At 39.5% G+C, this 26,845-nt stretch overlaps 1 protein-coding gene across 1 annotated transcript; it reads left to right on the forward strand.

The window, feature by feature from the left end:
* The first annotated feature begins 936 nt into the window (after positions 1-936).
* NOX1 (NADPH oxidase 1) lies at positions 937-26,802 on the forward strand. The gene is given in 15 exon segments (XM_024746549.1): positions 937-981; positions 4,027-4,084; positions 4,087-4,121; positions 6,486-6,595; positions 6,838-6,914; positions 7,250-7,404; positions 7,508-7,689; positions 7,776-7,908; positions 19,490-19,584; positions 20,309-20,530; positions 20,643-20,675; positions 20,891-21,053; positions 21,478-21,624; positions 21,818-21,942; positions 26,323-26,802. Coding segments are annotated over 15 exon segments (1,707 nt in total). The 3' UTR covers positions 26,450-26,802.
* The last annotated feature ends 43 nt before the right edge of the window (positions 26,803-26,845 follow it).

Consider the following 26,845-nt stretch of genomic DNA (forward strand, 5'->3'; position numbering starts at 1 on the left):
CGTGATCACAGAGGGACACAGGGAGGACTTTAAGATACTGGAAGTAAATATTCAATTTTTTAAACCTGGCTACTGAGTACATAGTTATTCATTCCTTAAAATTATTTTTTAAATTACATATATATATGTTTTATATATTCTTCTGTGTATATTTCACCATTTTAGAAAAGGAAAAATATCAGTGCCCAGAACTGAACACACAACTCTAGCTAATCCATCATACTAGAATACAATCACCTCTCTCGTTTGGAATACTTTGCCTCTGTTTTTTTTGAACCGAGGTGTTCATTTGTACCTGCTAAATTTTCTTTTATTTTATGTGGCCATTCTTTTCACTTGTCCTTCCAACCAGTCAAGCGCTCCCCAGAGCCAGATCATCTTCCAGGAGAACTGGTAAACAAAGTTTCTGAGCTAGCCAGGCCGAGGTCCAAATTGCAGCAGGCAGCTGCAGCAGCTCTTCTGAAAGCCCACCTTAAAGCAGCTTCCTTAACAGGCGTGTGTTCTGCCCTGCTTTTCCTGAGATCATCTGTTTATAGCCTCAGCCCAAAATCTTCCTTATGAGAAACCTTAGCGAATGTCTTATCAAGGAAGACAATGCCCCACATTAAATCATGTTGATAAGTTGATGGGAGAGAACATTCCCACCCAAGAAGATTGTTATTTCCTGAAGGGATAAAACCCCACCAGGGAAAACACCTGTGGTACTTATAGGTAGGGCTGGTCTACCAAAGCTGATAACATAGTTCTGACCAGAGGAGGAAGGCAGAGTGCATGTATTCATTCCTGAAAGCTTTGTGGGTAGGTGTGCATCTTTCACATATTAAAGATTCACAGTCCCTGAGCTGGACAGAGGTGCCAATCCTGAAGAATCTCTCCAGAATCCAAGTTGCTGAATCTTCCCTGCTGCCTACAGAGGCTCCAAACCACCACTTGACAATGGGAAACTGGGTGGTTAACCATTGGTTCTCAGTTTTGTTTCTGGTAAGTGATGTTTCACTTTCTAATAATTACTCTTAGAGTAAGGAGACATTATGTTTGTTAATATTTGTGAAGTTACTTGAAAGGGAAAGATTCCATGCCAATATTGAGCTCATCAAGGCCAGTTATCAGCTGAAAGTTCCAACTCTAGGATTACATATATGTTTTATATACTTTTCTGTGTATGATATATTTCAGCATTTTAGAAAAGGAAAAAAGTCCAACTCCAGAAATTGATTGGTAAAGAGACAAAAATATAAACCACAAGTATTTGGAATTTCAATCTGTTTTCATTTTTTGTCTTCTTTTTCTCTTCCATTTCACTTCTAACTAGTGCCATGGAGCACTCATTTCTCTCCATTCTTCTTATATTGCTCACATCAAGAAATAATAAAATTGAATGTTTGAGATATAAGTGATCTTAGAGATTATGGTCCAGTGCTGTCCACTAGAAATATAATGTAACGTCACATATGTAATTTAAAAATTGTCTAGTACCTAGACAATTGAAAAAGGTAAGAAATAGGTGAAATTAATTTCCAGTAATATATCTTGTTTAATCCAATATATCAAAAGTTATCCTTTCAACCTGTAATCAATATGAAAATATTAATGAGATAATTTATATTCTTTTATTTTTACTAAGTCTTTGAAATCCGATGTGTATTTAATACTTACAGCACATCTCAATTAAAACTAGGCATATTTCATGTGCTTAGTAGCCGCATGTGCTTAGTGGCTACAGCTTTGTGTAGTGCAGAACCAAACCAACTCTTTGATTTTATAAGGGAAAATAAGACCTAGACGTCACACAGTGAATTGATTGCAGAGCCATCACTCAAAGCTAGCTCCCCAGGGTTCAAGCCAAAATGCCTTTACCACACCACGTATGCACAATCCCCTTCTAATGCACTCTCTAACTGAACTCTAGTTTCAGTTCTGCTATTAATTGAGTGACCTTGATCAAATTATTTGTCCTCTCTAGCCTTCAGGTCACCTGTGTGTGTGGGGCGGATTGATGAAAACTAGATTAGATATAAGTGTGTTTCTAGGTCTAAAATCCTCTGCATTTTTTATCCCTCTCTTAGGTTTTGCTTGGAGAGTTCATCACCCCTGGTGGTGATGATGATGTAACTAGCTTTGATTTTTCACCTTGCACCAATCCCACTGGCAGGCTCAGACTTCTTGTTATCTCTGACATACACTCCTTTGAACTATTATTTTAATGAAAAATAAATTACCCCCAAAATATTTTTACTCTTCCTGCCAGGTCTTCTACTCTTTCTTTTCCATTCATAGTGGAGGAAATTATAGTCAAGGTGGGGAATGGAATTCCTTACTCTCAGATGTCACTGTATTTCATCATTCATCTTACCTACAATTGATGATGGGCTGTCACAGAGGTCTTTGCCTCTGTGTCCCTCTCAGATTCTGAAATATTTCTGCTCCCTCTAAATAAGCTTCTCTCCTTTGTCTTCTGAACTCTTGAAGTATCTGTGGCTTTCACCTCTCTTTTTCCATTAAGGTCAAATGATCTCTGGAAGACACACAACTCTGGAAAGGGTGTGTGGGCAAAGAATGCAGGAAGAAATTGATTGGTAAAGCCAGTCTGGTGATGACACAGGCAGAATTTATTGAGCTTCTACTATGCACCAAGCACTGTATTAATCACTTCACATACATTATTGCATGTAAGTCTCACAGCATTGCTGTGGGGTAGATATAGTTATTGTCCGCATTTTATAGGTGAAGAAATTGAGGTTCAGAAAAGTTAAATCACAGGTCTAAGATTACAGAGCTAGAAAGTGGTGGAGCTAGAATTTGAGCCCAAGGAGTTTGACTCCAATATCACACTTCGAATCACTATGTTATGATGCCAGAGGTGTGTGAGTGGTCCAGATCTAGGGAATCTGAATAGGCCATGTTCTAGGCTAAAGGCCCTCTACCTGTGGGGCTGAGATGGTTCTGGACCATCCTGGGGCCATGGATATATATCAGAGGCATCCCAGTGCCCTAGAGTCCTGATCAATTACAGACTAGCACCTTCAAGCTTGGGCTAAAGCCCACCTGGTTGTTCTCCAAGGAAAGGGACGGTAGGTTCCAAATTTCCCTCTTTGCCAATGTAGAGACAGATCTTGGGACAGACCAAAGAAGTCTTAAGAGCTCAAATGAGTCCAAAGCAATGATAGGTTAATTTGAAAAAAGAATCACAATCTAAAAACAGGAAAGTGTATGTCAGGAAAGTGTATTAAAGAGGCAGGCCCATCTGGAATGGTTTAGTCCCTTCAGATGGGTATTGTCACAGATGTTAAATTTATTTTCTATTTCTTTAGAAATCCATTTATTCACGTATTGCCTTCTTATAGGTGCAATAGTTGGAACGCTCCAATCCAGAAGTTGGCAAATGTTTTCTGTAAAGAGCTAGGTAGTACATATTTTAGGCTTTGCAGTCCATATGTTCTCTGTCACAGCTACTCAACACTTCCATTGACTCACAAAAGCAGTTATAAACAATACAGAAATAAGTAGGTGTGGCTAAGTTCCAATACCACTGTATTTATAGATACTGAAATTTCATATAATTTTCACATCATGAAATATATTCTTCTTTTGATTTTTTCCAACCATTTAAAAATGTGAAAACAACAAAATATAAAAACCATTCTTAGCTTGTAGGCTGTACAAAACGGGTGGTGAGATAGATTTGGTCTATGAGCCTTGATGTGCTGACCCTGGTCATTAGCATCTAATGCATGTCTTGAAGTCCTAACTGACTCAGAGTAAGTTGACTCATTTAAAATGAAAACAGATATGGGAATTCCCTGGCGGTCCAGTGGTTAGGACTCTGCACTTCCACTGCAGGGGACAGGGGTTCTATCCCTGGTCGGGGAACTAAGATCCCACATGTTGTGTGGCACACCCACCACCCCCAAAATGAAAACAGATAAACACAAAATAGCCAAATGGTAACACTATTTTCTACCCCTTATCTACTCTTTCCTGTACCCAAATTTCACTTTATCCCTTGCTTAATTTTTCTTCCTCTAGGCTGCTTGGTTGGGGCTGAATGTTTTCCTGTTTGTGCATGCCTTCCTGTCATTTGAGAAGGTAACAAGTACTACTACACAAGACAAATCCTGGGGGTGAGTATCACAGTTGTGATGTGGGGAATCTCTGTTTTTTTCTTATCTCTGACGCTGGCTTCTTTGAGACCCAATGCCCTCATTTCGCCTAGAGTTAGAGTTGCCAGAAAAAAAATACAGGATGCCCAGGTAAATTTGAATTCCAGAAAAGTAACAAATATTTTTTGGGGGAGTATAAGTTATTCTACATATTGCATGAGACAGGGGCATATTAGAAAATTATTCATTTTTTAAAAATCTGAAGTTCAAATTTAGCTAGGCATCTGTATTTTTGTTCATTAAATCTGACAGACCTATCCAGGGCACACTCCCCAGACTCAATAATGAAAATACACAGTAAAGAAATATTGAGCAATTTTCAAACTGGTTTCCACAGAAATTCAGGTATCCCTACAGGGTGTGAGGGGAAGGCTAACTGGGCAGTGTCTCTACTTCAACCAAAGCAGCCTTTATCTGTCTTATGGATTCCTGTTTATGATTTTAAGAAAGAGTTTGGTTGAAAACAAATAAATGAACAAGTTGAAAACCACCACTGTGGACTGATCTCACAGAAAAATACCTATCAAACAAGAGGGATACTTGGGGTGGGGGGTTTTGTGAAGTGGGTGGTGTTGCCAAATTCAAGGCCTGTATAAAAGGTGGGGTCAGGTCAGAGTAACAGGTTGGAGAAGGCTGGGGAAGGAGCAGATCAAGGACAGAAGAGGAAGGGTGGGGGTGGGTATGGCACGTTGGTGTATGGAGGTTCCTTAAAAACTAAAAATAGAGCTACCATACGACCCAGCAATCCCACTACTGGGCATATACCCTGAGAAAACCATAATTCAAAAAGACTCATGTACCACAATGTTCATTGCAGCTCTATTTACAGTAACCAGGACATGGAAGCAACCTAGGTGTCCATCGACAGATGAATGGATAAAGAAGATGTGGCACATATACAATGGACTATTACTCAGCCATAAAAAAGAATGAAATAATGCCATTTGCAGCAACATGGATGGACCTACAGATTATCATACTAAGTGAAGTAAGTCAGAAAAAGAAAGACAAATACCATATGCTAACACATAAAAATAAGCAAGCAGTGGGAACCAACGTGGAAATGCAGGATATTTGAGATGAGCAGAGAAAATTTACTCAGAAATAGAACAGGCCGTCTCTACCAAAAACAGTTGGAGTGTGACTCAGCAGAGGGAGAAAACACAGGTCATGTGGAAGAGTCAGAAATGGAAAACAGTAGGGCAGCTCATGTTCATTGCACTGCCTGGCATTGTAAGCCATTATGGATGGTAGGCAGATCTTGACCTGGCTTATTAAACCAATGTCACGTTGTCCCGGGTTTAGGTTGTATGGAAAAATAGTTTTTGTGCCGAAAAGATAATTAGAAAAAGGCCGAGAAATTGCTAACTCTATCTCATATTCTTTTAGCAAGTCATTGACAGGCATACATGTAAGGCTGACCAGTCAGCTGAAGTGAACAAAAATTTCCTGGCTGCTGCCACCACCTTCACTGCTGCTGTGAAATTGTCATACTCCATTGTCTGCAATCCCAAGGAGCTGACTCAGAGACCAGTTGTACAGCTGAGGAGAGAAGTCGGAATTAGCTACCACAGACAGAGTTGAATATATTCTGACTAGCCTATACTAATCAAGCCTATTTCTGGGCTCAATACTTCTTTGAAGTACTGATTCCTTGTCTCCTTTTCTAGCGGCTTCTACTGTTGGATCAGATTGATCTTGATGTATGCTGCCTGGCCACCCAAGGAAATCAGTTTGAAATTTTGTTCTTAGAAGTTCTCCCTTCTCAAATCTCTACCTAAGTTTAAAATTTTTGCTCTGAGGGGTTCATTCGTTTTGCCCATTTTATTCAATTATTAAAGAGATCTTAAATATAAATGGTTAATTTTTTTATTACATGATTATTACATGCATATAATTGCAACATTAGAAAATATAGAAAAGAGGAAAAATAGTTACCATCTGTAATTATAACTCAAAATATCTAAGCTTTATTTAAAGTGCAAATAAAATATATATGATCTTCAAGATTGTTTTACAAGTGACAAGCTAAAATCATAATTGAGTGTATTAAGCTAAAAACCTTGTAAAGTATTATATTCATATAATTTATTTGTTAACATTAAATCTTGTTCTCTTTCATATTGATAAATATATAGTCAAACATGTCCAAACCACTGTCATGAGGATTTCTCAATTCAATGTTAAGTTCAGCAAATTTTCTGTCATTTGTAAACAGAGATTTTGGACTGATTGTCCAGGTCTCAGGCAAGTGGACTGGGCCCATGCTCACCTGCAAGATGAGGAGATGACGCAGCTATTGGTTTCTTCTCTCCTCCGTTCTAGTTGGCATTGGCCTGGGCCCAAGCCTCTGCTTGCAGCTTGCATTTTAACAGCATGCTGATTCTGCTTCCTGTGTGTCAAGATTTGCTGTCCTTCCTGAGAGGCACCTGCTCACTGAGTCCCAGCCAATTGTAGGTCAACTTTCACATTAAAGACAAGAGACTCTTGACGTCTCAGTAGGACAGCTCAACACCAAGCCCCTAGGAATGGAAGCCAGAGGTCTCCTTTGGTAACCAAGGGGGTGAGCAAGAGTGGGTGTGTATTGGCACACTCTGTGTAAGACATGTTGGTTATGGGTTAGCGAATTTCATAAAGCTGCCTGGATACACCCTATCTTGATCATTTTACATTTGTTGTTTTGTAGGCGCACCCTGGGAAAGCAACTGGATCACAACCTCACCTTCCACAAGCTGGTGGCATATATAATCTGCCTACTGGGTAACTGGGGCAAACGATGAAACTGCAGGCTCCTGGACATTCACAATCTAGTTTCATTCATCCACGCATATAAACATTCAAAATATATTTATTGAACACGTGGCATTATTTGCCAGGCACTATTCTAAACCTGCTTTCATGGAATTTACATTCTATTCCTTTGGGGACAGAGTGAGTATAAAAAAGATCTTGATTCTCTCTGTAATCATTATTGGGCACCTTCTGTGGACTCACCATTCTGCTTGGCACTATATATAGGATCCTTCTCTTCTAGTGGGGCATGCCTGCCATGATGTTTCTGAGACAACTCTCACATTCCTTTCCATCTTTTCATTTAGCTATTCACATCACCACACACCTGTTTAACTTTGAACGATATAGCAGAAGCCGACAGGCCACAGATGGATCCCTTGCTTCCATTCCCTCCAACCTATCTCATCAGGAGAAAGATTCTTGGCTAAATCCCATCCAGTCGTCAAACACAGTGAGTTGACTCAAGGGCAAAGCATCTGGAATCTGGTCATGAGCAGGAAAGGCGTGGTGTCCCTGGTGGAAATTGTGTCAGGCTGAAATTTCTACTTTCATAGACAATGGAGTATGTGACATTCACCCACATTGCTGGTGTCACTGGAGTGATCATCACAATAGCTCTAGTTCTCATGGTGACTTTAGCTATGGAATTTATCCAGAAGAGTTATTCTGAGGTCTTCTGGTATACACACCATATTTTTATCATGTACTTCATTGGCTTAGGGATTCATGGCCTTGGGTAAGGTCCTCAAACTCCCATTTTCATGCCCCAGTTCCTGACCTTGCATAATTCTTTGCCACATATTGTATTTTTGTCTGTCTCAGTGGACTTGTCCGGGATCAAACAGAAAAGAACATGGATGAGAATCATCCTCACAAGTGTGCAGAGTTTTTTGAGAAGTGGAACGATCCTGACTCCCACTGCAAGCCTCCCCAATTTGAAGGGCTCCCCGCTGAGGTAAGACCAGGACAAGGATAGTAGATTCTTGTTAGGAGCTGTTATTGTTATTATTACTCTTCTTATGATAACCATTATTAACTCAGCCTGGTGCTGGCTCCTATGGAGGACATATGCTATACGTTATTCATCTTCTGACTGAAGGCTTGTACCCTTTGACCAGCATCTCCCCATTTCCCCCACCTTCCAGCCCCTTACTACTTTCTGTTTCTGAGTTCAACTTTTTTTCTTTTTTTTAAAATTGAAGTATAATTGACTTACAATATTATATTAGTTTCAAGTGTACAACAGAGTGATTTGGTATTTTTATACATTACAAAATGATCAGCATAATACGTTACCATCCGTCACCATACAAAGTTATTAAAATATTATTGACTATATTCCCCATTCTGTACATTACAGCCCTTTGACTTATTTTATAACTGAAAGTTTGTACCTTTTTTTTTTTGTTTGTTTTTTGTTTTTTGTTTGTTTTTTCGCGGTACGCGGGCCTCTCACTGTTGTGGCCTTTCCCGTTGCGGAGCACAGGCTCCAGACGCGCAGGCTCAGCGGCCATGGCTCACGGGCCCAGCTGCTCCGCGGCATGTGGGATCCTTCCGGACCGGGGCACGAACCCGTGTCCCCTGCATCGGCAGGCGGACTCCCAACCACTGCGCCACCAGGGAAGCCCTGTAACTGAAAGTTTGTACCTTTTAATCTCTCTCACCTATTTCACTCATTGCCCCCCACCATCTCCCCTCTGACACCACCAGTCTCTTCTCTGTATCTACGAGTCTCTTTCTGTTTTGTTATGTTTATTCATTTGTTTTGTTTTTTAGATTCCACGTGTAAGTGAAATCATAAGGTATTTGTCTTTCTCTGACTTATTGCACTTTGCATAATACCCTCAGGATCTGTCCATGTTGTTACCGATGGCAAGATTCATTCTATTTTATGGCTGAGTAATATTCTATTATGTATGTACATATATATAATATTCCAATATATATATATATATATATATATGTCACATTTTCTTTTTATCCATTCATCTATCAATGGATACTTGGTTGCTTCCATATCTTGGTTATTGTAAATAATGATTCAATGGACATAGGGATGCGTATATCTTTTCAAATTAGTGTTTTTGTTTACTTTGGAAAAATACAGTTGACCCTTGAACAACTCAGGGGTTAGGAGTGACAATCCTGGAAAGACAAAAATCTGTGTATAACTTTACAGCTGGCCTTTGTATCCACGTTTTGGCATCAGCAGACTCAATGAGCCACAGATCTTATAGTACTATAGTATGTATTTATTGAAAAAAATCTGAATATAAATGGACATGTGCAGTTCAAACTCATGTTGTTCAAGGGTCAGCTGTACCCAGAAGTGGAATTGCTAGCTCCTATGATAGTTCTATTTTTAATTTTTTGAGGAACTGCCATACTGTTTTACATAATGGCTGCACCAATTTACACTCCCTCCAACAGTGCACAGGGATTCCCCTTTCTCCACATTCTCACCAACACTTAATTGTTGTCTTTTTTATAATAGCCATTCTGAAAAGTGTAAGGTGATATCTCATTTTGGTTTTGATTTGCATTTCTCTGATGATTTAGTGATATTGTGCATCATTTCATGTGTCTGTTGGCCATCTGTATGTCTTTTTTTGAAAAATGTCTATTCAGGTCCTCTGCCCATTTTTTAATTGAGTTGTTTGTTTGATGTTGAGTTATATGAGTTCTTTGTATATTTTGGATATTAACTCTTTATTGGATATATCATTTGCAAATATCTTTTCCCATTCAGTAGGCTGTCTTTTCGTTTTGTTGAACATAATGGCTGCACCAATTTACACTCCCTCCAACAGTGCACAGGGATTCCCCTTTCTCCACATTCTCACCAACACTTAATTGTTGTCTTTTTTATAATAGCCATTCTGAAAAGTGTAAGGTGATATCTCATTTTGGTTTTGATTTGCATTTCTCTGATGATTTAGTGATATTGTGCATCATTTCATGTGTCTGTTGGCCATCTGTATGTCTTTTTTTGAAAAATGTCTATTCAGGTCCTCTGCCCATTTTTTAATTGAGTTGTTTGTTTGATGTTGAGTTATATGAGTTCTTTGTATATTTTGGATATTAACTCTTTATTGGATATATCATTTGCAAATATCTTTTCCCATTCAGTAGGCTGTCTTTTCGTTTTGTTGATAGTTCCCTTCACTGTGCAAAAGCTTCTTATTTGATATAGTCCTATTAGTTTATTTTTGCTTTTGTTTCCCTTGCCTGAGGAGACATATCAAAAAAATATTGCTAAGACTGATGTCAAAGAGCATACTGCCTGTTTTCTACTAGGAATTTTATGGTCTCAGGTCTTACATTGAAGTCTTTAATTCATTTCGAGTTTATTTTTATTTATAGTGTAAGAGAATAGTCCAATTTGATTCTTTTCCCTGTAGCTGTCTGGTTTTCCCAACACCATTTATTAGAGAGGCTATCTTTTCCCCATTGTATGATCTTGCCTCCTCTGTCATAGATTAATTGACCATCTAAGTTTGGGTTTATTTCTGGGCTCTCTATTCTGCTCCATTCACCTATGTGTCTGTTTTCATGCCAGTATCATACTTATTTGATTACTGTAGCTTTATAGTGTAGTTTGAAACCTGGGAGCTCTAGCTTTGTTCTTGTTTCTCAAGACTGTTTTGGTTGTCCAGGGTCTTTTGTGTTTCCATACATATTTTAGAATTACTTGTTCTAGTTCTGCAAAAAATGCCGTTAGTATTTTGGTAGGGATTTTGATTACTGTAGCTTTGTAGTGTAGTTTGAAACCTGGGAGCTCTAGCTTTGCTCTTCTTTCTCAAGACTGTTTTGGTTATCCAGGGTCTTTTGTGTTTCCATACATATTTTAGAATTATTTGTTCTAGTTCTGCAAAAAATGCCATTAGTATTTTGGTGTAGGGATTGCATTGAATCTGTAGATTGCCTTGGGTAGTATGGTCTTTTTAGCAATAATAATTCTTCCAATCCATAAGCACGGTATATCTTCCCATGTATTGTGTCCTCTTGAATTTCTTTCATCAATGTCTTATAGTTTTCTGAGTATAGGTTTTTATACCTCTTTGTTTAGATTTATTCCTAGGTGTTTTATTCTTTTTGATTCCATTGTAAATGGGATTGTTTCTTCATTTCTCTCTCTGATAGTTCATTTTTAGTGTATGGAAACACAACAGATTTCTGTATATTAATTTCATACCCTGAAACTTTACTCAATTAATTTATTAGTTCTAATATTTTTTTGGTGGTGTCTTTAGAGTTTTCTCTATATATTATTATGTCATCTACAAACAGTGACAGCTTTACTTCTTTCTTTCCAATTTGGATACCTTTTATTTATTTCTCTTGTCTGCTGTGGCTAACAATTCCAATACTATGTTGAATAAAAGTGGCGAGAGTGGGCATCCTCATCTTGTTCCCAATCTTAGAGAAAATACTTTAAGGCTTTCACCAGTGAGTATGATGCTGGCTGTAGATTTGTCATATATGGCATTTATTTTGTTGAGGCATGTTCCTTCTATACACATTTTGTTAAGATTTTTATCATAAATGGATGTTGAATTTTATCAAAAGCTCTTTTGCGTCTATTGAGATAATCATATAATTTTTATTCTTCAGTTTGTTAATGTGGTGTATCACATTGATTGATTTGCGGGTATTGAACCATTCTTGCATCCCTAGGATGAGTCCCACTTGACCATGGTGTATGATCCTTTTAATGTGTTGTTGGATTCTGTTTGCTAGTACTTTGTTGAAGATTTTTGCATCTATGTTTATCAGTGATATTGGCTTGTAACTTTCTTTTTTTGTGGTGCCTGGTTTTGGTATTAGGGTGATGCTGGCCTTACAGAATGCATTCAGAATTGTTCCTTCTGTGATTTTTGGGAATAATTTTAGAAGGTAGGTGCTAACTCTTCTTCAGGTGTTTAGTAGAATTCACCTATGAAGCCATCTGGTCCTAGACTTTTGTTGGTTTGGAGGTTTTTTATTTTTACTACTGATTCAATTTCATTACTGGTAATCAGTCTGTTCATATTTTCTATTTCTTCCTGATACAGTCCTGGGAGATTGTATGTTTCTAGGAATTTATCCATTTCTTCTAGATTGTCCATTTTATTAGCATATAATAATTTTTTGTAGTAATCTCTTATGATCTTTTATATTTCTATGGTATCAGTTGTAACTTTTCTTCTTTCATTTCTGATTTCATTTACTTAGGTCCACTCTTTTTTTCTTGATGAGTGTGGTTAAAGGTTTATCACTTTTGTTTATCTGTTCAAAGAACCAGCTCTCAGTTTCATTGATTTTTCTTCAGTCTCTATTTCATTTGTTTCCACTCTGATCTTTACTGGTGCTAGGCTCTTTTAGCTTTTGCATGACTGTAAAACTCTTTATCTCTTCTTCAAATCTGAATGATAGCCTTGTCAGGTAGAGTATTCTTGGTTGTAGGTTTTTTCTTTTCATCACTTTGAATATATAGTGCCACTTCCTTCTGGCCTGCAAAGTTTTTGCTGAAAAGTTAGCTGCTAGTCTTATGGAAGTTCCCTTGTACATAACTAGTTCCTTTTCTCTTGCTCCTTCTAAGATTCTCTCTTTATCTTTAATTTTTCCATGTTAATTATAATGTGTCTTGGTGTGGATGTGTTTGAGTTCATCTTGTTTGGGACTCTCTGTGCCTCCTGGACCTGGATGTCTGCTTCCTTCCCCAGGTTAGGGAAGTTTTCAGCTATTATTTCTTCAGATAAGTTCTCTGCCCCTTTCTCTCTCTCTACTTCTCTGAGACCCCTATATTGCAAATGTTAGCATGCTTGAAGTGGTCCCAGAAGTCTCTTAAGCTTTCCTCATTTTTTTATTCTTATAGGCTTTTTAATATACATACATATTCAGACATATGTATCTAGTTTTTTGTTGTTTTTAATAATGGAACAATTCTGTAGTACTTGTTTGATTCCTGATTTTCAAGAAAACCATATATCTTGAGCATCTTTTCAGGTCAATATAGACTTATATCATTTTTTTTCTCCTCATTAAAAAAATTTTTTTTTCTGTTTAGCTTCAGTGATTTCCATTACTCTGTCTTCCAGTGTGCTGATCTGTTCCTCTGTATCATCTAATCTACTGTTGATTCCTTCTGGTGTATTTTTTATTTCAGTTATTTTATTTTATTTCTTTGGTTCTACTTTATATTTTCTAACTCTTTGTTAAAACTTCTCAGTGTTCATTTTTTATTTTCCTGAGTGTGTTGAGCATCTTTGTGATCATTACCTTGAACTCTTTATCAGGTAGATTACTTATCTCCACTTTGCCTAGTTCTTCTGGGGTTTTGTCTTGTTCATTTGTCTGGAAGATATTCCTTTGTCTCCCCATTTTGCTTAATTGTCTGTTTATTTCTATGTATTAGATAGGTCAGTTACATTTCCCGATCTTGGAGAAGTGGCCTTATGTAGGAGACATCCTATGGGGCCCAGTAGCACACTCCCCTCTGATCACCAGAGCTATATGCTGTATGGGTGCCGCCTATGTGAGCTGCATGGGCTCTTCTGTTGTGATGAGGCTGACTACTATGGGCATACTGGTAAGCATGACTGGCCTCTGGCCACATTGGCTGCCAGGCCCTACCTCTTGTAGTGGCTGCCAACCTGCTGGGTGGCTGGGTCCCTATGTGGCTGCCTTCATAGTCTGGGGGTCCTAGGGCTGGTGCCAGCTTGCTGTTGGGTGGCACCATGTCCCAGTGTGACTGTCTTTGCAGCTGGGGGAGCTCCAATGCCAGCCCACTGGTGGGTGGGTAAGCTCCCAGCACTAATAGGCTAGAGGGAGGACTCCAAAATGGCCCTTGCCAACACCAGTGTTCTAGTGGTAGAACGAGCTCCCCCAAATGGTTGCCACCAGTATCTATATCCCAGAGGTTGGGCTCCAATGACCTCCTGCCTCTCCAGGAGGCTCTCCAAGATCAGCAGGTGGTCTGACCCGGGCTCCTTTCAAACGACTGTTTCTGCCCTGGGTCCTAGAGCATGTGAGATTTTGTATACACCCTTTAAGAGTGGAGACTCTATTTCTCACAGCCCTCTGGGCCTCCCAAAAGTAAGCCCCAGTGGCCTTCAAAGTCAAAATTTCAGGAGCTTGTGCAAAACCCCAGGCTGGGGAGCCCAATGTGGGCCTCAGACCCCTCCCTCCTTCAGGAGAACCTCTGCAATTGTAATCATCCTCCCGTTTGTGGGTCACCCACCTGGGGGCATGGGTCTTGACTATAACACAACTCCACCCCTCCTAGCCATCTCGTTTTGGTTATTTCTTTATATTTTTAGCTGTGGAAAATCTTTTCTGCTGGTCTTTAGGTCATTCTCATAGATAGTTGCTCTGTAAATATTTGTAATGTTTGTTTGCATGTGGGAGGAGGCAAGCTCAGGGTTTTCCTACTCCACCATCTTGGCCACAGCCCGCTGCCTTGTGATTTCATAAAATACCAACAAGAAGCCTCTGAAGGAAGGTCTGCTCCTCAACTCCTGGATGGGGAACCTGAGGCTTGGGGAGCCCTATTTTGCCATATGTCATTGGCAGAGGCCACACGGGAAGCCCCCTCAATTTATTTTTTAAACCATTCTTGAAGTTGACTTTCTTTGGTATTGTAAGAACATGCCTGGAAATTATTGTTAGATAGTGGATGATCAATAAACTGGATTCCAGGGAACTTAAGGTGTGCCTCAAGGTAAGTACCATGGATATTACGCTTTACCTTTACTTGTTCATAAAATATGTTAGGTTGAGGAAGAAATGGAAGAGAAAGGTTGATTTGTGGTGTCTTAAAGTGCTCTGAGGATGATTAAAGTCTTTAAATCATATGCAGAATTAAGAGCAATAGCTCTGTCCTCATGTAGAAAGAGAAAAATGTTTTTTGAAAATCCCCTGTGACTTCCTTGGTGGTGCAATGGTTAAGAATCCGCCTGCCAATGCAGGGGACATGGGTTCAAGCCTTGGTCCGGGAAGATCCCACATGCCGCAGAGCAATTAAGCCCATGCACCACAACTACTGAGCCCACGTGCCACAACTACTGATGCCCACGTGCCTAGAGCCTGTGTTCTGCAACAAGAGAAGCCACCACAATGAAAAGCCCGCGCACCACAACTAAGAGTAGCCCCCACTTGCTGCAACTAGAGAAAGCCCACGCACAGCAATGAAGACCCAACACAGCCAAAAATTAATTTTTAAAAAAAGAAAGAAAGAAAGAAAGAAAATCCCCTAAAGTTGACATTTCAAATCAGTTGGGAAAAAAGATACATTATTCTTTACAATAATAGGATAGACATCTAGGAAAAAAAGCTGTCTCTTTATTCCATACTTTACAGTAAAATATGGTCAAGGATGCATGGATCAAGGATTTAAATGTTGAAAAAAATGAAAGAAATCATAAAAGCACCCTAAGACCACATGGGATTTTTTTTCTAATACTGGAGTTTTAGTAAAAATATTCTAAATAATATTTTTAAAAAGCTCGAAGCCAGAAAAGGAAAGAAAATACATATTTTTATTCAAATTCATTTATTCTCTCCCTGTCTCTCTCCATCCATCCATCCATATATATTTTTTTTTATGGCAAAAAAATCCATCATAAAGAAAGACAGGTAACAAATTACTGAGTAGGAAAAGTATTTACAGTTCACAGACCATGAATTAATTTCCTAATATACAAATATAGAAATCAATAAGAAAAAGCCTAACAACCTGATAAAAAAAAAGATGTAGAAGATATGAACAGAGTGATCACAGTAATAAACCTAACAGATTAGCAAAGATCAAAGAGTTTGCTCATGTGCTGTGTTGGTAATGCTCTTAAGCATTGCTTGTGAGCATCTAAAATATGCTTGCAAATGTGTTAAATTACATGTATTAGGTTATTCATTGTAGCATTGCTTGGTAGAACAAAAGATTGGAAATAAGTGCCCATCAATAGGGGACTAGTTAAATTACGGGACTTTCCTACAATGGCATACTCTGTAACCATTGAAAATAAAAAGGTAGCTTTCTAGATATGAATATGGACCAGTCTCTAAGATGTTAAATGAAAAAAAGTCAGGGCAGTATGTATGCTCTGCTACCATTTGTACTTAATGTAATATTATCATTTAAATGCATTTTCTCCAAAAGGATTCACAAAATAATAATATTGACTGCCTTGGGGAGCTGAGGGGAGCAGTGGAAGGGAGATTTACTTTTTATTGTATACCCTTTTGTACTTTTGAATTTTGTGACATGTACGTGTATTACCTATTTTAAAAATAATTTTAAAAGGACATACCTGATATATGTTAATAGCACATTTCATTTCTAAAGTCAGTGGAACTTGTAGGCTATGACCAGACACCTTTTATATAATTTGACCAGTAAGAGGTCCTTAAAGACAAGAAGTTATAACGCTTGACTAGTCCCTTACTAGCTAAGGCAGTTAATCCCCTGTCTTACCTTGCACATCAGCTTCTATCCCTTTCCCATCTATTACCTGAGATAAAGGTATAGTTGGCCTATTTGGAGGTATACTGAGAACTCAGGGGTTGCTTTGAATAGTCATGTAATACCACAAGGGAGAGAATACCGGTTTTGCCATCTGTTTGAATGTATTGGTTTGTTTCTTCCATAAACACACACAAAAATACTCTCTCCACATTCTCCCCATTTAAAAATTATAAAAATAATACATGCTGGGGCTTCCCTGGTGGCGCAGTGGTTGAGAGTCCGCCTGCCGATGCAGGGGACACGGGTTCGTGCTCCGGTCCGGGAGGATCCCACGTGCCGTGGAGCGGCTGGGCCCGTGAGCCATGGCTGCTGAGCCTGTGCGTCCGGAGCCTGTGCTCTGCAACGGGAGAGGCCACGGCAGTGAGAGGCCCGCATACAGCAAAAAATAAATAAAAAATAAAAAAAATAAAAAATAAAAAAATAATAATACATGCTTATTGTAGAAAGTTTGGAAAACACAGAAAAATATTTAGAAGAAAATTAAAATTTCACAGAATTTTATCACCTAGAAGTAATACTTTTTTCCTTTAGTCTATATCATGGATCTTTTCCTATATTGTCAAGTATTCCACTGAAACTTTTTTTTTTTTGCTGCACCACACAGCATGAGGGAACTTCAATCCTGACCAGTGATTGAACCCATGCCCCCTGCATAGGGAGTGTGGAGTCCTAACCACTGGACCACCATGGAAGTCCCTGAAGAATTTGTTTTAAAAATGCCATATGTTATACCATTTTTGTCATTTTTTCCTACATGATCATTTTTAATGACCTTGAGGGTATTATGCTAAATGAAATAAGTCAGACAGAAAAAGACAAATACTGTATGATCTCACTTATATATGGACTCTAAAAAAAAAAAAAAGCTCATAGATACAGAGAACAGATTGGTGGTTACCAGAAGCAGGGATTGGGGTATAGGCGAAATGGGTGAAGGTAGTGAAAAGGTACAAACTTCCAGTTATAAAATGTCCTGAGGATCTAATGTACAGCATGGTGACTATAATTAATAATACTCTACTGCATATTTGAAAGGTGCCAAGAAAGTAGATCGTAAAATTTCTCACCACAAGAAAAAAAATTTTTTGTAGCCATGCATGGTGAGAAAGGTTAACTAGAATTACTGTGGTGATCATTTTGCAAAATATATACAAATATTGAATCCTTATGTTGTGCACATGAAACTAATATGTTATATGTCAATTATATCTCAATACAAAAAAATAAATAAAAATTAAGAAAAGACAGTCTGGTATTAGCCAAAAAAAGTCTGTATGATATGCCACTTTTTTCTTTTTAAATAAATTTATTTATTTATTCATGGCTGCATTGGGTCTTTGTTGCTGCACGCAGGCTTTCTCTAGTGGCGGCGAGCAGCAGTTACTTTTCGTTGCGGTGCGCGGGCTTCTCACTGCTGTGGCTTCTCTTGCTGCAGAGAAGCTCTAGGCACGTGGGCTTCAGTAGTTGTGGCACAAGGGGTCAGTAGTTGTGGCTCGCGGGCTCTAGAGCGCAGGCTAAGTAGTTGTGGCGCACGGGCTTAATTGTTCCACGGCATGTGGGATCGTCCCAGACCAGGGCTCGAACCCGTGTCCCCTGCATTGGTAGGTGGATTCTTAGCCACTGTGCCACCAGAGGAGTCCGATATGCCATTTTTGTCATTTTTTCTTAGTAAATAAGGGGTCATGACTATACTCATATACTTTGTGCACACCTTAATTATTATTTTATGCTCCATTTCCTAGAAATAAAATTCCTGTGTCAAAGAGAAGGAATGCTTTCAAGGCTGTTGAGATGTTTTGCCAAATTGCTCTCTGGGAAGATGCTACTTATTTGTACTTGCCCCAGGTGCACATGTGAATGTGTCTATTTCCCTGCATCCCACTTAATGGTGGGAATTATTGTTTGAAACTGCTTTCCAATTTGAGACGCTAAATTACTATTTTGTTTTAATATTCATTTTCTCTGATTACTTTCAAAGCTAACATTTTTTTCCCCACATTGGTGATTAGCCACTTTTTTTTTTTAATTTACTTTTGGCCACACCCCACAGCATGTGGAACTTCCCCAACCAGGGATCAAACCCGTGCCCCCTGCACTGGAAGCATGGAGTCCAAACCACTGGACCACCAGGGAAGTCCTAGCCACTTCTTAAATATATTTTTTTCATGTCTTCTGAATTCAGCTGGGGATTTTTTCCAAATAAGAAGTAGCATCAAATTGTATTATACCCACTCTCCGATTTACTGTCCCCGTCTCTGCCCCTTTCCTCCCCAGAGATACCCAAGAAAGTATCTTGCCTGAAACAGCATAAGAAACCTCATTCCACACAGTTCCAATGTATTGTGATTGAGCAGTTGGGCAAAAAAGAACATGACTTAGCACTGCTAGGAAATACATTTTTAGTAGCTCCTGTGCATATAGAAGCAAACTGCTGCTGCCTTTGAGAAGATCTCAGGGATAGAGAGACTGCTTTTTAAAAAAAGTAGACAAGATAAAAAATGTTTTACTATGTTAGATGTTTTGAGCACCTGAAAAAAGAGGTGATGGATAAATACCAAGTTTTATGTATTACTGTTACCAGTAGTGTCAGCCACACACTTTCCCTTTTTGTTTTGTTTTCTTTTTAATCATCTGCTGCTATTTCACATCTACCTTCTCTGTTGGTTTTTCAGATTGGACAAGTTGTCCTGGAAGATAGTCTTAGATTCTTAAAATTAAACTTTAAATATTATTTAAGAATATATATAATTACCATGTATTTTATTTCTGTGCTTTTCTCTTGCTTCCTGGTGAGACCTGTAAAATTTCAGGAAATGATCTGCTTTATGAGTAACAGATTAGCAAACAAAACCATTGTGGATTACTCCTTTCCATTTCCGTCTTCAAACTTTGGTGAAATTAGCAGCTTAGTAATGATACACGTCAGAGAACTCAGTAAATATTTATTGAATGAAGGAATGAACTGCTACACAAACAAATCCTAGAGAAGAGATTAATGTGTAACCTCACTTTTTATTGTCTCTGTGTGCAGTCTTGGAAGTGGATCCTTACACCAGTCATTATTTACATCTTTGAAAGGATCCTCTGATTTTATCACTCCCAGCAGAAGGTTGTGATTACCAAGGTAAAGAATATGCACTTTCTTCTTGCTCTGCTAAGAGTTGTGTTCTTCCTGATTATAGAAATAAATTGCCACATTGTCACCTTGACAGGAATAAAAAAGAATTTGAGGGCAATATATTTGAGTTCCTCCAAAGCTGGACAGAGCCGGAAAGAGAGGTTTGGCAGAAATCATCAGCTTGGGTCTATGTCAGAAGCTGCAAACAGGCATTCTGCGCCATATCTAGCCCACAGACATATTTTGTTTGGCACACACCCTGATTGTTTAGAAAGTCAAATTGGTTGCTAACATTTAGAAATCTGGATGGAGGCTTTCACATTGAAAAAGTGGCATTTCTTGTTGCTTTTCCAACCTACCCAGTTACAGCACAGGGAATTACATTCAATATCTTGCAATAACCTATAATGGAATATAATCTGAAAATAATAACTGAATCACTATGCTGTACACCTGAAACTAACACAATATTGTAAATCAACCATGCTTCAGTTTTTTAAAGTGGCATTTCTGGTTTCTCTTGAAGAATCAGGCAACCTGACAATGCTGAGTCTTGGCTCCGTAGTATGACCATTGTCTGGACTTGGTAACTGCTGCCCCCTTTAGAAGAGACTTGTGTTCGCAATTTACGGCCATCACCAGCTCTCCAGCTTTACTTATTTACCTTATCTGCCTGCTCCTGTCGCCATTTGAATTTGCCTTCTTTGGCCTCTGTGCTTTATTCATAGGATGGGTCATGTACCCATCCAAAGTTTTGGAATTGAAGATGCACAAAAATGGCTCCAGCATGGAAGTGGGACAGTATATTTTTGTTAATTGCCCCTCAATCTCTTACCTGGAGTGGCATCCCTTTACTCTGACCTCTGCTCCAGAGGAAGACTTATTTTCCATTCATATCTGAGCAGTGGGGGACTGGACAGAAAATCTCATAAGGGCTTTTTTTTTTTTTTTGCGGTACGCGGGCCTCTCACTGTTGTGCCTCTTCCCGGACCGGGGCACGAACCCGTGTCCCCTGCATCGGCAGGCAGACTCTCAACCACTGCGCCACCAGGGAAGCCCTCATAAGGGCTTTTGAACAACAGAATTCACCAGTTCCCAGGTAGGTCCTTAAGAGCAGCAGAGACCCAGACCAGAAAGCAGACAAGCAGAAAAGAGAAAGCAATTCCGCATTGAAACTTAAGTCTGGTACAATGGAGTATGATTAAAATAAACAGGTAGCAATCAGCTGTGGAACAGCTCTGCCTCTGGGAGGATTTTTGAGGTTGTGGGTGGAGGTGAGACTTCACTTGCCCTTTGATTTTTGCCTTCTGCCAGGATCAAGGTGGATGGTCCCTTTGGCACTGTCAGTGAGGATGTCTTCCAGTATGAAGTGGCTGTGTTGGTCAGAGCAGGAGTTGGGGTCACCCCCTTTGCTTCCATCTTGAAATCCATCTGGTACAAATTCTGGAATGCAAATCACAACCTCAAAACACAAACGGTATGCTCCCGAATACCACTTTTCATCTGGTCTGGGCCTGATAGGTCCATTGCTTTCATGGGCTAAGCTCTTTACAACTGGTAAGAGAGTAACCCCTCCCTGGAGTTATGAGAGTGAGTGATCACTTCTCCCTGCCAAGGCATCTGCTTGTACAGACTTACCATAAGAACTGGGTCTTCATTTTCAATTGGAGTTTAAAATCACTTTGAACTAAAGCTGACGTTGGAGTTCTCTTTCCATAAGGGAAGTTGTTAGGACTCTGGACATTAATGCCACCTGAGGTCTGCTGTACTGTAGAGGTGATTTTTTCAGGTCACTCTTAGACTGGATCAACAAATATAGTGTATATGTACATAATCATGTCACCATAGTGCACATTGTAAAGGGCACTTAATAAGGCTATATTCTCTTTTGCTGATTCCAGATCTATTTCTACTGGATCTACAGGGAGACAGGTGCGTTTGCTTGGTTCAATGACCTATTGGTTTCCCTGGAACAGGAGATGGAGGAATTAGGCAAAGTGGGTTTCCTAAACTACCGTCTCTTCCTCGCCAGATGGGACTGCAACTTTGTGAGTTCAAACAACAGACTAATTCCCAAGATGCAAGATGAATGTCAGACGAAACATAATATATGCTGATTAGAAATAATCATTTCTTATGATTTCCTACCTGTTCTCACCTTCACACCCAAGTTTAAAAGTGGCTGAAGGAAGAGGCAGCTATCAGGACCTGCTTTTTCTAACTTCCTATTTCTCTGACCAGGCTGGTCATGCAGCATTAAGCTTTGACAAGGCCACTGATATCCTGACAGGTCTGAAACAGAAAACCTCCTTTGGGAGACCTATGTGGGACAATGAGTTTTCTACAATAGCTACCACCCACCCCAAGTAAGTGTATTCTCCTCTAGTTACAGAACTGATTTTACAGAACTGATTCATTTTGTAGATTTAGGTTTAAGACAAGTATTACAGCATGTTGAACACTCTTGGGAAAGATCTCTGGGGCCAAAACTATTTGCACTAATCTTAGATTCTTGCTTAAAAGTGAGGAAATTTCCTGTGGCGTTTCAGCGAAATAAGGGTCTTGATCTTGTAATTGACGAGAAGACATTTGTTGTCCCCACATGCATTCAAACAGTGAGGCAAAGAGACTCAGTTCTGGTTGTCTTACCAAACAAAATAGAGAACGGGAACAATTCAAATGCACTGTTTTGGGCCAAAGCAATTCTGAGGAAAAAGAACAAAGCTGGAGGCATAACCCTCCCAGACTTTAGATAATACTGCAAAGCTGCGGTAATCAGAACAGCTTGGTACTGGCACAAAAGCAGATATATAGATCAGTGGAACAGAATAGAGAGCCCAGAAATAAACCCACACACTTACAGCCAATTAATCTTCAATAAAGTAGGCAAGAATATACAGTGGAGATAAGACAGTCTTTTCAGCAAGTGGTGTTGGGAAAGCTGGACAGCCTCATGTAAATCAATAAAATTAGAACACTCCCTTACACTATACACAAAAATAAACTCAAAATGGCTTAAAGACTTAAATATAAGACATGGCACCATAAAACTAGAAGGGAACCTAGGCAAAACATTCTCAGACATAAACTGTAGTAATATTTTCTTAGATCAGTCTCCCAAGGCAAAAGAAATAAAAGCAAAAATAAACAAATGGGACCTAATCAAACTTAAAAGCTTTTGCACAGTAAAGGAAACCATAAACAAAATGAAAAGACAACCTACAGACTGGGAGAAAATATTTTCAAGCAATGCAGCTGACAAGGGCTTACTTTTCAAAATATACAGACAGCTCATACCACTCAATATCAAAAAAGAAAAACACAACCCTATCAAAAAATGGGCAGAAGACCTAAACAGACATTTCTCCAGAGAAGACATACAGATGGCCACCAGGCACATGAAAAGATGCTCAACATCGCTAATTGTTAGAGAAATGCATATCAAAACTACAATGTGAAGTTTCACCTCACAGCAGTCAGAATGGCCATCATCAAAAAGTCTACAAGTAGTACATGCTGGAGAGGGTGTGGAGTAAAGGGAACCCTCCTACAGTGTTGGTGGGAATGTAAATTGGTGCAGCCACTATGGAAAACAGTATGGAGGTTTCTTTAAAAAACTAAAAATAGGGCTTCCCTGGTGGCGCAGTGGTTGAGAGTCTGCCTGCCGATGCAGGGGATGTGGGTTCGTGCCCCGGTCCAGAAAGATCTCAGCCGCAGTGGAGGATCCCGCAAGCCACAACGAAGATCCTGCGTGCCGCAACCAAGACCTGACACAGCCAAAAAATAAATAATAAAATAAGTAAAAAATAATAAATTTCTTTCAAAAAAAAAGGAATATTACTCAGATAACGCCATTTGCAGCAACATGGATGGACCTAGAGATTATCATACTAAGTGAAGTAAGTCAGACAAAGACAACTATTATATAATATCACTTATATGTGGAATCTAAAAAAATGGTACAAATGAACTTATTTACAAAACAGAAACGGAGTCACAGACATAGAAAACAAACTTATGGTTACCAAAGGGGAAAGGGGAGGGGGAGGGATAAATTGGGAGTATTGAATTAACAGATACACACCACTGTATATAAAACAGATAACAAGGATTGTACCATATACCACTGGGAAGTAATAACCTATAATGGAAAAGAATCTGAAGCTGTACACCTGAAACTAACACAATATTGTAAAAGTCAACTACAATTAAATTTTTAAAAATGCATTGTTTTGGGCCTTAATGACCTCTACTTAAAGTAACAAGGGTTTGGAGTGTATTAACTAGTTAACTGATGACCTGACCTCAGTTTTCTGAGGGGTTCTGAGACATGCTAGAGCATGAAAATCAGCCATAAAATCAGCCATTCCAATGGGAAGATTAAGCTGATCATATTAGATAAATCCTTGGAACAAGTTGGCAGGTGAAGATCAGTTCAATTCCACAAACATTATTGGTTACCTTCTATAGGGTACAGCACACACTGTTCTAAAAGATTTGGAGGTTGAAAGAAAAATAGGATAGGGTTCTTGCCTTCAAGGAGCACACATTTTAACAAGAGATGCATATAATCAACTCAAGCAGAATGATGCACTCCATGAAGCAGGTACATGGACAAGGAGGAAAAGTCTATGCCCATATGGGGTGATCAGGAAAGGCTTCAGGAAGGCAGTGGAGAGAACACTTAGTGACTCAGATTCAGATGATCCTGGGTCCTACTGCTAGTTCTGACACTTTCTAGTTCTGGGACCTTGAGCTACAAAGCCCTCTGATCTTCAGATTCCTCATATGTAAAATGGGGGTTTATATTAGTAAGCGCCTGCTCTACTCACTTGCAGGATTGTCGTGAATAAGCAAGACAATATATTAAAAATGTTCTGTAAACTGTAAAACAGCATATAAACAAAAGAGATTATGTTAATTATTGTGTCGGGTTGATGATAGTTGAAGTTGTATTAAGGAATGCATACATTATGTGGGAAGGGAGAAAGATGAGCCAGGGAAGAAGTAGGAGAATGTGTAGAAGCAGTATCACAGAAGCCAAGGGAGGAAATATTAGAGGAGTATTGTCAACAGGGTTGGAGGAGTGGCAGGGTCCAGGAAATACTTATTTAGTTTAAGGATGATCTAAGCATATTTATAGACAGATCAGGAGACAGTAGATAGGAATAAAATAAACATACAAAAGGGGAGACAGGGGGCTTCCCTGGTGGCGCAGTGGTTGAGAGCCCGCCTGCCGATGCAGGGGACATGGGTTCGTGACCCGGTCCGGGAGGATCTCACAGGCCGCGGAGCGGCTAGGCCCATGAGCTATGGCCGCTGAGCCTGCGCGTCCGGAGCCTGTGCCCCGCAACGGGAGAGGCCCCAACAGTGAGAGGCCCGCATACCGCAAAAAAAAAAAAGGGGAGACAGGGCTAGGATGGCCATAATAAAAGGGCAATAACAAGAGTTGGCGAGGAAATGGGGAAACTGTAGGCAAGTTCCTCCCACGTTGCTTATGGGAATGTGAAACAGTGAAGCACTTTAGGAAAACTCTGGCATTTCCTCAAAATGTTAAACATAGAATCACCACATGACCCAGCAATTTCACTCCTAAGTACATACCCAAGAGAAATGAAAACATATGTCCACACAAAAACTTGTATGTGAATGTATGTAAAATAGCCAAAAAGTGGTAACAACCCAAGTGTCCACCAACAGATGAATGGATAAACAAAATGTGGTATATTCACACAAAGGAATATTATTCAGCTGTAAAAAGGAATGAAGTATATTACATGCTACAATATGAAGGAACCTTGAAAACAGTATGCTAAGTGCAAGAAACCAGACACAAAAGGCCACATATTGTATGATTCCATTTATATGAAATGTTCAGAATAGGCAAATCTAGAGACAGAAAGTATACTTGATTGTCTAGGGCAGGGAGTGGGGGCGGTTGGGAGGAAATGGGGAGTGACTGCTAATGTGTATGGGCTTTCTTTTTGGGAAGATGGAAATGTTCTCGGATTAGATAGTGGTGATGGTTGCACAACTTTGCGGTTATACTAAAAAGCACTACCTGCACACTCTAAAAGGGTGAATGTTAAGTCATGTGAATTACGTCTCAAGTAAAAAAGAGGGGAGAGGAAGGTATGAGGGAAGGAAGGACAGGGTGAGACCCAGAGCCTAGTTAGAAAGATTATCCTTGGCAATAAGAACCACCACCTCTTCAGTGTGAGAAAACACTGGATGGATTTAATGGCAGCTAACATATGCACTTGCTATATGCCAGGCATTTTTCTAATTGCTTTACATATATTATTTTTGTTTAAACCTTCAAACAACCCTGTGAGGTGGATACTATCCCATTTTACAGGGGGGAATATTGAAGCACAGAGAGGTTAAGAAACTTGCCTAAAGTCACACAGCTGGGACAAATGTCAGAACAGGGATTGGAACCTAGACAGCCTGGCTTCAGAGTCTAGTACTTCACTAGTGCACTGCACTCCATCTCCTGAGTGTCTGTGCTCAATAGAGTAGGCAAGGCTGAGTGCTGAGAGGGTTAAGAGTTGGGAGCATATTTGGGGCTTGCAAGCGGAAAAGGTGAGAAGACGAACATGAAGAACATGAAAAAGTCAATAACTGAATTTTTATGTAAGGTTGTTGGGAGTAGTAGAGGCCTAGCAGAGGCAGAAACTATTCCCTCAAACATTGTCAGCAGCCTTTGCTGCATTCTAACTCTGGCTGCCATTCTATTCTTGCAGGTCGGCGGTGGGAGTCTTCCTATGTGGTCCTCAGACTTTGGCAAAGAGCCTGTGCAAGTGCTGTCATCAGTACTCCAGCCTGGATCCTAGGAAGGTTCAATTCTACTTCAACAATGAAAATTTCTGAATTACAAGAATAAGGATGGTAATCTGCCCTTAGCCTCTGTATCTTCAACAATCTACTTGGTCTGGTCAGGTTTGGGCAACCACTTAAGGACAATAACATGTTTCTTTCAAGCCTTGACTCCCTGGTATTCTTTTTTGATTGGACTCAACTTTGTCATCACTGAGCTTCATGGACCTAAGAACTTCAGAAGTCACAATAATTGCAAAGCCCATGGATCATTTCTCGGGAAAACAACTGTAAATCCTTCTGGAATGCCATGATTGAAGCAAGGCTTGATAGGAGACGTGGTTGACAGTTACACAATTTAACTCCAGGTGATTTTGTTGATTCCAAGTGTTACTGTCTCCTGGACTCTGGGTCACATTCTCCTCTCCCTCCCACCCACAAAGAAGATTT

The sequence above is a fragment of the Neophocaena asiaeorientalis genome, unplaced genomic scaffold (genome assembly GCF_003031525.2).
Source record: "Neophocaena asiaeorientalis asiaeorientalis breed wild unplaced genomic scaffold, Neophocaena_asiaeorientalis_V1.1 scaffold406, whole genome shotgun sequence".
In the NCBI taxonomy this organism is placed as follows: Eukaryota; Metazoa; Chordata; class Mammalia; order Artiodactyla; family Phocoenidae; genus Neophocaena; species Neophocaena asiaeorientalis.